Raw genomic sequence first — 13504 nt, 5'->3', positions numbered from 1 at the left:
TATCTCTCATACGTAGAGTTGGCTTTGGTCAAAAAATGTATTGTTGTCAAGGAAGTCGTTTTGGCAGAAACTTTGATGCCATTTCGCATGCCCGAAAACATAATATAAAATGGTTGTGTTTTAATAGTTAGAATACAGTTTTTGTTTTTTAAATATCTATGTGCCATAAACAGATCTATATTTTGTTGAAAAACACATTCCCCATCGCCTTTTCATTGTAAATTTATTAAGTAACTAAAATTTAATTCCAGCTGGCCTTCCCGGTGGTCAGTTTAGCGCCTTTCAGCATCTGCAGCAGCCGTTTCTGTGTCCGTGGTGTCCGCGGTATCGGAATCCGGGAAGTCCGTTTGGCCAGAGAAGTCTTTGGTTTCCGGAGCGGGACCGTACTCGTTGGGATTCACCGATCGCGGCTCATCGTCCCGGGGCGAGGGATAGTTCTGCTCCAGGTGGCTGCCCAGTTCCAGGGCCAGGTGCTCGGTGGACGCCGCCAAGCAGCGTCGAGACATTATGTCCAGTTCGGTTCCGGCCGGATCCATCGCCACTCCGCCAGCCTCGGTGACTATCAGAGCTCCCGCGCACATGTCCCAAACATGCAGCCCGAAGTTGTAGTACGCATCCGCCACTCCAGAGGCCACCATTGCCAGGCACATGGCGGAAGATCCAATGGAGCGCATGCTGCAATGAAACAGGATCATTTCGTTAGAGTATTTATTATTAAAATCACATATCTAAAAGATTGTTTAAACAATTTCTGCGAGCTTTTAATACCCTTGCAGAGGGTGTTATAATATATATTATTATCAAAAACTAATATCACTGTTTTAAAACTATCTGCTTGAAACAATCTTAAAAATAAATTTAAAAAAAAGGAAAAAAAAATTTTAACTTCGCTGCTTTTAAAATTTGCTTTAATATTCTTTAAGATACTACTAAATATTTTAGAATTAAGGTTTCAGTGTTATTAAAATCGTGAAGCTCCCATAAGAACAATCAAAAATAAATTATTTATTTTTTCATTTTGTTTACGCTGTAGTATAGGTGTCATAGGAACGATCGAATAATTCTTTGGAAAATCATCACATCTTCACATCTACATGCATAAAAATAGGAATATAGTTGTTATAAGAAATATTTACATTTTGCAATAGCTTCGGCTTGCCGAAGTTATAGCTTCATTCAACTACTCACGCATGTGTCTTTTTCACCAGGCGCTGGGAATTCTCTGCGGCCACCAGATTGCGCGTCTCGTTGCTGTCCGAGCTGTACTCCTGCAGGATCATGGCCGAGGAGAGTTTGGTCTGACCAGTCGTCCTTATGTCCGAGCCGTTCAGCTGCGCCCCCTTTCCCAGTTGCGCCGTGTACATATTCTTCATGGGCGGATTGTAGATGATGCCAAACTGCGTCTCCTGGTTCACCAAATAGGCCACGGAGATGCAGTAGTGTGGAAAGTGGTGGACATAGTTCATGGTGCCGTCAATGGGATCGATTATCCAGGTGGGCTCGTCTGTCAGGGTCACCATTCCGGTCTCCGACTTCGAAATTCGCTCCTCTGCAATGAATCTGCAAGTTGAAATAGGTATCACACTAAAGATTCATTTGTTTTACCAGAAATTGATTATCAATGACCCAGAAGTAAGCTTTTTGATTCTCTCTATTACGGTGTGAATTTACTTATAATTATTTCTCTAGTTTTTTTTTTTTTAATTTTAAATCTATTGTAGATAATCATATAGTTTTTAAATGTATTTTCATTAAAATATGTAACTTTTTTATTATTGGTAAGTTCTGATACCAATACTCTGATTTAAATTGTGACCCTAAAGATAATGCCAACTTACTGGTGATCGGGAAACCGAGAGCTGATGGCCTTAATGAAGGTCTCCTCGACTATGTTGTCGGTGGGTGTGACCAGATCATGTGTATGCTGCTTGGTGGTGTACTCCATCTTCTTTTCGTTCTCGGCCAATGCGATGGCGCCAGCCTTCTTTACTTCCGAGCAGGCCAGCTGGAAGAGGGTGTCCAGATCGCTGGCGGGGAACACGGCCGGCAGCTGGGACACTGGCTCGGCCTCCAAGTTTGATTCGCTCTCCGAATAGATCATGCCGGAAGTGTTGGTGCCCTTGTTGGCAAAATCTTTGGACGGGTCAAAGGTCACGACCGTGTTGGTCAGCTTGCTCAACGAGCTCTGCACATCGTCCTTGCTGGTGTCCGGCTGCAAGGACGACATCATGGGCGGTGGCATGGGCACATCCTCCGGCCTTTGAGCCGGCGGTGGCATCGGTTCCGCTTCTGTGGGTTTCCGCTGAGGTTCAGGTTGGGATTGAGGTGGAACTGGAGCTGGAGCTGGAGGTGGAGTTGGAATGGGTGCTGGGGGGGGTGCAGTCCGTGGTGTCGGTTCCACCGCTGGGGCCGGTGATTGTTGCTCATCCGACGAAATGGGACTATCCGAGATCACTCTATCTGATTTCTCAGATTTCCTTTTCTGTGGTGGCCTTTCCACCTCGGAGGATTCGACATCGGCATCGGCATCGGCGTCGGAGTAGCGCTGCGGCTTGGGCGGCAGATCCGGAGCCACAGCGGATGAGGCGACTGGGGGTGTGTGCTCACCAACGCGACCACCGCCCCACTGCTCATTGGCGGTCTGCAGCCTCACTTGCGAAGCCCCCTTGAGCGGTCGCTTTTCGGGCGGCATCATGGAGCCACGTCGCTCCTCGGCGTGCCGCAGGGTTGTCACCCGGGCATCCTGCTGGGTGGCCTCGTGGTCCTCCAAGCCGAATCCCGTGGCCGCATTCCGCTCCGGGGTGTCTTTACCTTCGGGCTTCTTGTTCGGCGGCTGCTGTTCTTCGGCCATTATGATGATATTCCTGGTCCCCCTAGCCCAACTCCAAGATCTCCCACTGCCAGCAAGGTGATAAAGGCCCTAATTTTTATGAGCGATACTGCCAAAGGTCGAGAGTTGACTGCTCCACCAGGAATTTTTAAGCCAGGCCACTGCGATCTGCTATTCTACTCTAAAGTTGTGAGAACACTTGGAATGATTTTGTTTAACTCTTGTACTTTTTCAGTGTTACAATGAAAAACTAAAATCATCTTCTTTGGTTTTGCAGGTTCAAACACATTAAAACAATAAACTTTATTATACACATACGTTCATATACAGAAATATATATAGCTATGTAAATTGCATTCTTCCGTTCGCCAACGCTGTAAAACTAACAATCTTCTTACAATCAGACGCAGTACCCCAATCAGATAATATTATGATATCCATTATTTCTAGATCGATCTAGATCTCCCAAAAACAAAGAGCTCTAACAATAAAATCCTCTATAATATTCATAGGCTTGCAGCAGTAACTTCAATGATATGTTTCGTTGCAGTAAGTCTTCAGACCGTATAACATATATATATAGTGTATATAGTATATCCGAGCGGTTCTCTTTAACATGTAGATCGTATGTAGGAATGTGTCAAGCATTACGCTACACTGATATGTATCGTTCTCAAACTTACGGGCTAGTGGAAAGGGGGAAGGGGGAAGAAACCGATTCCCCGATCGGTTCCGGACTTACGTGCGTGTCATCTGGGATCTGAAAAGGTGCAAGAAGAGTGGCTACAAATCAAAAGGATACCGAAATAACCGAAAAGGGTGAGCTGTGTAATTTGTGGCTACAACTTGAATCGTGTATATATTTTGTCTCATATCAATTCTACTAAAAATACATACATACGTAAGATATAATTAAATTGTATCACAACTAATTAGCGAGAACTTAAACTACGACTACAACAAAGAAACAAAAGAACTGGAAAATGTGTGCGTGCTGAGCATGTTGAACTACGGTTAACAGGCAAAAACACAAGGACAGACGGCAGATAGTCACTTGAATCGCAAACCATCCAGCCGTCTACTTACGCACACGCTTGTGCTTACAAACTAGGCAGAATTAAAAAGATGATAACCACGCCGTAGCCCGGAACGGGACCAACATTAAGCATTGGGTATTTTGTATATGTAGGGGGAGATTTACAGGACACGTAATCGGGATACGTTAGTGGTAGAAATGCGACGGCAGAGTGGAGTGGCCGGTGCAAGCTGGGGAAAGCCTTCAGCAAGAGATCCTAGCCCCTTCCTTTTGGACCATCTAGTACCATCTACTTGGCCTCCACCGGCCGGTTGGCGAAGAGCTGCTCCACAATCTGCTCATCAGCCAGGGTCGAGGTATCGCCCACATTGCGATCGTTGACCGCGATCTTGCGCAGCACGCGGCGCATGATCTTGCCGGAGCGCGTTTTGGGCAATCCAGGAGCGTTCTGGATGACATCCGGCATGGCAAAGGGTCCGATTCGCTCGCGCACCATCTTCTTCAGGTCGGAAATCAGCTTCTGGTCGAACACCTCGTTCTCATTGGGTGTGATGAAGCAGTAGAGGCACTCGCCCTTCACGGGATGCGGCCGAGAGACCACGGCGGACTCGGCCACACGGGGATGCTCCGTCAGGACGGACTCCACCTCGGCGGTGGACATCAGATGTCCGGACACGTTCAACATGTCGTCCACACGGCCGGTGATCCAGAGATAGCCATCAGCATCGCGACGGGCACCTGTTGGGGAAATTTTAAAACAAATTGTTAGCAACAGGTCTTTTCATTGTGAAATATGCAAATATTATTATAATACAATTTGAACCAAACTCACCATCACCAGTGCAGTAGAAGCCAGGAAACTTGGAGAAGTAGGTGTCCTCGAAGCGTTCATGGTTGTTATACAAGGTGCGCATCATTCCCGGCCAAGGTTGCGAGAAGACCAAGTAGCCTTCGCCCTCGCCCTTGATCTCAATGCCACACTCATCCAGCAAAGTGGGCTTGACGCCAAAGAATGGGAAAGACTGAAAAAGTGTGAAAGCAAATTAAAAGTTTGTTGCAGTAATTGGGCTAAGGACTTCTTACAGCAGAGCCCGGCTTCATGGGCGTGGCTCCGGGCAGCGGTGTGATGACATGACCCCCGGTTTCCGTCTGCCAGAAGGTATCCACAATGGAGCACTGCTCCTTGCCAATGTTGCGATAGTACCAGAGCCAGGCCTCCGGATTAATGGGCTCACCCACGCTGCCCAAAACTCTGTAAGAGATTCGAATTAATAGAGTATGTAAAATTAAACAGAATTTCAGAATTTTACAATTTTTTAACGCATTAAAGCTAAATAATAATATGGGTTGATTTAATTTTTATCTGTTAACTTTATAAAATAAATAAGTGTTTAGCAATGCTAAATGCATTGTCAGTCTAATATATAGCAATATAAATTAATTTCAATATAATGAATTTCTGTTATCATGGTTTAATTTACTTTCCGTTGATCTGTTAATTATATAATATTAAAAATACAGTTTTCAGCAATCTAAACTCGTTTACGTGAGTGACACATTTTGTTCTAAATAAATCAAAATGTTAATATACTGTAATATTTAATAAGAGAGTTAAATATATGTATTGCTCTATGAATGCTTTTTTTTTCATAAGTGTCATAAGACCTTAATTGATAAGAAAATAAATACAAATGATTCTAAAGAATTAATGTTATCTTAGACATTTAAATTTGTTAAGTCTAAGTTAAGTTTTACAAAGTTGTGAGCAACCTACTTGAGTCCGCTTAGGTTGTGCTTAAGCACGGGTCCCTCGCCGTACTTCATGAGCGCACGTATGGCCGTGGGAGCTGTATAGAACTGGGTAACCTTATATTTGTCAATGACACTCCAATACCGATCGTTGCCAGGGAAGAACGGGGTGCCCTCAAACTGGAAAAGCCAGGTGTTAGTCAGGAATTGCGTTATGGTATTCGTTAGATCTAATCGGACACTCACAATAACCGAAGTGGCACCATTGGCCAGTGGTCCGTACACCACGTAAGTGTGTCCCGTGATCCAGCCCACATCGGCGGTGCACCAGTAGATGTCACCTGGCTTGTAGTCGAAGACGATCTTGAAGGTAGTGGCCGCATACAGCAGATATCCGGCGGTGGTGTGGAGCACTCCCTTCGGCTTGCCGGTGGAGCCGCTGGTGTAGAGCATGAACAGCGGGTCCTCGGCGTCCATCCACTCGGGATAGCAGGCCGGCTCCTTGTCCTCCATCTCCTCGTGCCACCAGTAGTCCCGGTCGTCGGTCCACGGGATCTCCTCCTCGACATGATCCGGTTGGCAGGGAGTGACGCGCTTCAAGTGCGACACCACGATGCACTTCTCCACCGAGTGGCCCATCTCCTCCGCCTTCTCCAGTGCCTTGTCGCACAGGGCCTTCAAGTACAGGGGCTTCTCGCCACGCCAGGCTCCGTCCGCCGTGATCAGCAGCTTGGCCTTGCAGTCGACCATCCGCTCCGCCAGCGAGTCCGGCGAGAATCCGGCAAAAACGATCGAGTGCACGGCTCCAATACGGGCACAGGCCAACATCGCGATGGGCAGCTCCAGGATCATCGGCATGTAGATGGACACACGGTCGCCCTTCCGGATTCCATGATCCTTCAGCACGTTGGCGAAGCGGCACACCTCCTCCAGCAACTTGCGATAGGTGAGACCCCGGGAATAATCGTCGGGGTGGTTGCCCTCCCTGGAACAATGACAGAAAAAAGAGAAACACGACCATGAGGAAGCACATTGCAGTATATATAGTATTACTTCTGTAGTATTCACATTGAGCACGCGCCGGTGGCGTTCTTAAATGGGTGGCCGAGTACCGGGTGTCCCACAATTGGGCTAATTACCCCGACCACAATTGGATCACTTACTGTAATGCGAGGCTTCCTAATTGCCCGAGGAGACCTAATTCGATTCTCTGCACTTAAATGGCCACTTCATTACAAACTTTACACATATAAATGCGGCAAAAATTATAGCTACTCTTTAAATTGGAAAATGGCTTTTCATTTATTTGTAGAGGATTTGCAGTATAAATTTGTTTCTCATTACAAATTTGATACAAGTTTGCTATACTCAAATATTTCCTACCTTTATTTCTAGTTTAGTTTATTTATATTTTAAATACATTACTTGACCGAATGGGTTATTTAACAAATAGGAGTGCTATTACCTTAACCGCAGTTGTTTTTAAAATACATTACATATATCATCGCATTGTTCAATTGTATTTACTTTATGCGCCTTTCCCTTTTTGTTCTGAACTTGGCAACAGAAGCCAATGCCAATAACCGACATAGAACAGCCGCAAAAAGTCGTTGACTATCTACATTTGCCGCCAAAAAACAATATGTAACTGAATTAAATTAATAACACTTGCAAACAATGTTTACTAATTCTCAATACTTTCGCCAGTAAAATTGAAAAATTTAGTCAAAATTTGGTAATAATCTCTTATTTTGCACACAAAGAGAGAGTACTGTCAACGCAGCCCTAATTGTGGCTATTAAATGAATGAATTTTAGAATTTAACACGAAATGTATGTAAAACTGGCCAGAGCTTTAGAAAGACTTGTATGGGTAAACAAAAATCGTGACTGAGCTAAATCGTGAATGATTTCATCTCCCAAAACGGATATAAACATTCGCGATCGTCGATGGACGGACACGAAACTTACATAAGTAATGGGGAAAGCAATTTTCCATGTCATGTTTGGAGGTCAAGGCAGATTAGCAACGCAAAAAAAGAGTTATAAACTAACTGGACTAAAAACATTGACAGGTGGGCAAGGCAAGTAGACAATGCAATCAGTAGAGCACAATGTGGACAATAAATCATCGCCTTTTAGTCCGACACCTGCGATAAGAATTAGCCGGCAATAAAACGGCTTTTATTTCGGACCCCGCCAAAATATATTCCCGAAGAGAAAAGCAGGAACCATCGGAACAAAGCTCTCATCGTGACGTTTTTCGGGTGTTATTTTGGTGCCGCTGACTAGGCCGCAACGACCAAAGTTCAGGCTAAAAAGGGGTGACGAGTGCCGAGTGGGGTTGTTTTGGGCTGTCTCGGCTGTGACTGGGCCAACAGCCATGAAATGTTATTCCACCTAAACGAAATACCTGTTTGTACTTGTCCCTGTCAATTAGTAAGGTGGTAAAAATAAACAAAATACGCACCGATGGTGAGTCTCACCTTTTTAGTAACCTTTTTTAAAAACTCTTACCAAAATATAAGCTACTGGCTTCACTGATATCGATCTTTCAACTTTTGGCACTCAAACTTAGACCTTATTGCCATTACCATATATTGTTATATAAACTTGTCCTGCTCAAGCTTTCCTTAAAAAAATTAAGAAAAACTCAATCTACAAACTAACTTAACTCGAAAACAATTGGTGACAATTCAAGTTTTTAAACAAAGGACATGTTAAACGGGTTTTAATTTAAAATCGTACATGAAAATATAGTGTGCCAAAATATTACAATATTTTCGTAAATTTGTTTAAAAGTGCTTACGAGGCGTGTAAAACAACACATGTTACAAGTTTACAAGTATGTGGCTTTGCAATATGCTTTCCGCAAACGTTTATAACAGAAAAGTTCCATATTCCATTCGCCTTCTTATCATATCAAAACCTTCTCAAAATTACAAAAGTTAGTTTTTGGGCTCTAATCTTTTTAGGTAGAGACCTCAAAACTTTTTTAAGAAAAAGTGATTGCTAAACTGTGCCGAATTCCTAATCAGCCGCCGACAACTCACAGTCAAGGCCAAGTTTTTGCGGACGTCATCTACCCTTATCAAAATTTCGAGCTCTTTAAAGGCTTTTCCTCCTCCGCATGACTAACCGAAATTGGTGGGAAAAAATATGGCGCGACTCGTCCCGTCAAATGTACTAATTTCAGAGCTAGCAAATTACAGATATAAAGGTTATAGTATTAAGTATTGAACTAATACCTATACTTTAACACTGTCTGTAGTTTATTTTAGTTTTTTTATTGGTGTAGTATTGGCGGTGGTCTTGGGAAATGTTGAATTAAAAAAAAATTTCAAGAATTCAAGACAAGGGAAAGACTCTTTAAGCTTTAGTTAATCCAACAACACTCGACCGAAACCCAAAATGTTGACAATCAAAATTATTTGTTTAGAACAAATATTTTTTTGGGTTATGCTCGTCCGTAGACCACAAAGGAAAAACGGTCAACTGTTATTGGCGAGCTCTGATTAATTTCCAATTTAGGGGAGTAATCGGGCCACTCGCCGCCTAATCTCGCCGTCGGATCGCTAGACAAGAAATTTTCCATACCGCCTTAGAAACACCTCATGCACCGTCCCGCCATTCACCATTCACCTCTTGACCACGGGAAGACGCGTGGCCGGCTCCGTGTTATCAGAAATCAGAAAATACATACGCTAAAAAGAGCCACGCGCGTGAATTGAACAAAATTATGAGAGGCTCGTTTAGGAAACTACAGCAAAAAAAATGAGCCACGCTAACTTATCTTAATAACAATAACATCAGCTGTTGATTCGCATTTCGTATAAATTGCATCGAATGTTTTTGGTTTCTTCCCTGCACTGACAAGAACTGCTGGAAATAAAACGTTTGAGAATCTAAGGATGAAAATAAGCACAATAAAACTTTGTATCTCAATTTTCAAGCTATAAAATTTAAAATAACGATTTCTAAGGTAATTCTCAATAAATAATACTGTAGCTAAGCGAAGTTTCAGAGATAATAATGTTGATAAGATCTACTATAAGCTATTGAGTAAGGGAGGAACTTAACTAATTATTTAAATATATATTTTTTATAGCATACAAAATACAAATTATAATAAATTAAATTATTTCCTATTTTTATTTTAAAAATTATATGCAACTGGTATACCTTACACACATTTTATTCAGAAAAACAATAAAAATCACCAACATTTTTTACTGTGTACTCCTCTATCTTTTTTTAAACGCGTCTCTGTGTCTGCCTGGCCCTACAGTTTGGGAGACATAATCGTACGATGCTGATCTGCTTTGTTTATCTACTGACAATTCATTTTAACGGTTTCGTGTACTTCGATTTGAGTGAAGGCAATCGTTTGTTTAACTTAAGGGAAGGGCTAGGCAGCAACCTGTTCATAAGGGAAAACTGATAACACCGGCGAAAAGGTCAATAAATGCCTGGGCAGCAATATTCTATATTGTTTTTGTGTTGCTCTTTTTTTTTGCAGGTAAGACAGTCCATTCTTTTTTGTGGTTCTCCCTCACAATTATCTCCGTCCTTGTCTGTCTGCGGGTGCGTGAGCGGAGCGGAGTGGCTCTCTAATTGGTTGCGAGTGAATCAGACGATGTGATCGCGTGATTTTCTAGCCACCCAGTGCAGCTAAAACTGTTAACTGTTACTGGGAGGTAGAGTCCAGGTGCAATTTGTTTTGGGTACTCGATTTCCATCTTGTAACATATTCTATTTTTTTTTCCTCCACCTTTTGCCCAGACGCCGTCACGCTGACACAAAAACCGAAAAAAAAGTCGAAAAAGTGGAAAAATAGCAAATTGTTTAACGCAAAGACGCGCTTCCATCAATTTGAATAAACAATTTGCGCGCATTGTCAAATCGTTTACATAATATTGCCGGGCTTTCGCTCAGACTTTCGTGTGTTTAATTTGATTTAATTTTGTTGCTAACGAGTCCTCAAATTGAAAACATTTTCGCAAATCGGTTGGGTTCAAAAGCGTTATTTTAGACTCGAATCCGTTCTAAGGAAAATTACAAAAATTTTTGAAAAATCCAATGAGAAAACACTAGAAAAAAGCAAAAGCAAAGCAAAGAACTTATGCACTTCCCAATTCCTATCTACACAATACAAATTGAGCGTATAAAGTTTAAGATTTTGTTTTGCTTTGGTTTGCAATAAAATTATCTGAATCGCGCGGTCGAAAAGCGTTAATTATTACTCATTACGTCCACCGTTTTTTTTGTCTATTTTTTGGGTTGTGTCCCACTTTTTATCTTATCTAAGGACAGATTGTGCGCTGGGATTAAGTATTTCCCACAAACACGGGAAATAGTACAGAATAGTGATGCGCCCTCGTAACTTGGAGGCGTCCAAAGCTGATTGGGAACCAACTACCGATGACCTTGTAATTGCCTTTCAATTACCTGACTCTCATTGCATTTCCTCCGGCACACGCGCCCTGCCCCCCAATCCGCCTCTTCAAGTGATAACCCCGAGATAAGCTCATTAGCATTACCATTTGTTTAATATTGTGCTTTTTTTTTAACTGACGCATTGTAAGGTGAACTTTGGGCCTCAAAATAAAACGAATCTTCTCGCGCCAACAAAACAATATACTTATTTCATCCAGGTTTTTTAATTTAATTGCGTTCTGAGTGGGCACTTGAGAGTATCATGAGGTATTATATAGCACTGGGTACTTCACTTACTAATCAGCGAAAACGAATGTCTGTTGCTTAACCGTAATCAACGGAGTATGTTGATTTATAGTGGGAAGAGCCTTTATAGTGGGTGAAATATTGATTTAATTTGTGCTTTGATTGTTCACTGTTTTGTTGCGAACAGGTGTTTTCTCCACTAGAGAAACAAACCAATACTGCAAAGATGAGTTAAGAACAGACTTTAGATAAGGTCTAGACTCTAGAGATATTCAACTTTAGAGGCAGCTATAAAAATGCACTTTACAAAATACGTAACAAACTTAAAAGCTATAATAAAATTCAACTTTTATTTTTATATTCCTAAATGTGCAATTTATTTTGAACATTTTTTTTTTCATTAGGTTCTGAGCAAAAGAAATCTTAGTCTTAAAAAATGATTTTTAATGTGTTCTAAAAGAATTACCAATATATTCAAATATTGGTCTTGGATTTATAAAAATATAAAAAAATATTTGTTATTTAAAAAAATATATACCACACCAATATAACATAAAACTATTAAGGAAAGAATTAAAAAAAGGGCAGAAAATATCAAAATATTTTAGTTTTAGACCTTTAGTTTCATCACGAGTCTTTTGGTTATTCGGTATTAACTGAATAAATAAACAAATAATGCGTAAACTTGGCCGGGTCACCCCGTTAAGAGGGTCGTCTCGGGGAACGAAGACTGACCCTGACATTGACACAGAGTGTTTGGCAAAACTGCAGTTAGAAATTGAAAAAGCACCCGAAATTGAATTAATTATGGGTCGTTAGACTTGCTGTCACATTAGGCATGCAGACGATTAAACCTATTGTGAGCAATCAAAACAAAGAATAATCGCATCAATTAGCTGGGTTTGAAAACAATCAAGTTAAACTCCTGCCAAAAATCGATGTCAAAAGGTGAGATATGCCCTTGAGTGGCATATATATATATACATATATACATATATGAAAAAGATACAAAAGAAGTGCCATCATCTGTTTCGAATACAGTGCCTGCGCAGTAGATCCTGTCGAGAAGAGCCGACCTTCCTACGTCACGAAGCGAGAGTTTCGTAACCATACGAAAAATCAATAATCCTGTGCTGCCACCCAGACACTTTTGTTTTCATGCGACCTACGCCACCCAGTGGGAAAGTGGGCGAGGATTGCCAGCCAGCTAGACAGCCAGCCAGCCAGTTAGACTCACCAGTAGTAGGCTATTTGGTCGCCCAGACCATTTCTAACATTGCGATCGAGGAGGTTGTAGCACAGGATTGGTCGAGGCGCCCTCCATCCACTTGATCGAAATGGGTCCCTTGGAGATGTTGAAGTTGTACTTGAGGAACTTCTCCGGATCGGCGGGCGTTTCCCAGTGGAACTGCTTGGCCACACGGGACCAGAACTCCGCTGGATTGTCCAGCGACTCCTGGTAGAACTTCTGGTACTCCTCGAAGCTGGATATGTAGGCATTCTGGCTGATGGCCGGGTTCGGATGGTATATTGATTTTTCCGCTGGCATTTTGTATTTGATTTGTGTGTGTTTCAGGTATCTCTTTTTATTATTTATCCTTATTCAAGGCTTGGCAGGATAATTATCCTGTTTTGTAGTTGTCCCTAGCTTAATGTGTGGTGTGTGATTGTTTTTATTATTTCTGGGGGTTGGTTTTCGAGCAGCACGCGCTTCTCGCACCGCACGGAATGAGTTCTTTTTGAGCACTGACCACACGAGTGAGCCACGACCAAGCTTTTCGCCTCCGTCGACATAGCTTTTGCATGGCAAAGCTCTGGTGAGCACGCTCTTCAAGTTCAATGGGACATGGACGGCGCTTTTTGGAGGGCTTATCAGCCTGTGGATCGGGCATTATTTGCAAGGCGCGACTTGGTACATCCTTATCGCCCAAGTACGGCGTAACTTTCCAGAGAGGTAGGTGTGTCTGTCCATCACCAATCAGGTGATGGCTGGATCTGGATCTGGATGCCGTGGCGTGCACAATTGTCTGTCCCGGCAACAGTGTTAAATGTTATTTTCAAATCCGACCAAGCACGCCGTTCCAAGCTGATCCGATCCGTAATATTATGAAGTTGAGTGGTTTTTCTCTCTCTCTCTCTGTCTCTCTCTTAGTCTTCGGCAGAGTGATTTCTTATCTTTGAGTGACTCTCAGCACGTTTTCTCTTCAG

At 42.4% G+C, this 13504-nt stretch overlaps 2 protein-coding genes across 2 annotated transcripts; both read right to left on the bottom strand.

Moving 5' to 3' along the window:
* Positions 1-194: 194 nt before the first annotated feature.
* Positions 195-3018, bottom strand: LOC128258172 (fibrous sheath CABYR-binding protein). Its single transcript, XM_052989663.1, has 3 exons — positions 1839-3018; positions 1189-1560; positions 195-675 (listed from the first exon to the last, which is right to left on the bottom strand). The coding sequence occupies exons 1-3, from the start codon at positions 2849-2851 to the stop codon at positions 273-275; spliced, it is 1788 nt and encodes a 595-aa protein (XP_052845623.1). The 5' UTR covers positions 2852-3018; the 3' UTR covers positions 195-272.
* Positions 3019-3659: 641 nt separating this feature from the next.
* Positions 3660-13446, bottom strand: LOC128258168 (acetyl-coenzyme A synthetase). Its single transcript, XM_052989649.1, is given in 7 exon segments — positions 3660-4604; positions 4699-4888; positions 4950-5118; positions 5641-5795; positions 5862-6600; positions 12534-12598; positions 12600-13446. Coding segments are annotated over 7 exon segments (2013 nt in total). The 5' UTR covers positions 12846-13446; the 3' UTR covers positions 3660-4155.
* Between the last annotated feature and the right edge of the window lie 58 nt (positions 13447-13504).

This window comes from Drosophila gunungcola (genome assembly GCF_025200985.1).
Source record: "Drosophila gunungcola strain Sukarami chromosome 3L unlocalized genomic scaffold, Dgunungcola_SK_2 000003F, whole genome shotgun sequence".
NCBI lineage: Eukaryota > Metazoa > Arthropoda > Insecta > Diptera > Drosophilidae > Drosophila > Drosophila gunungcola.
Note: the sequence above shows the minus strand (reverse complement) of the source record. Positions and strands in the feature narration are given on the sequence as shown.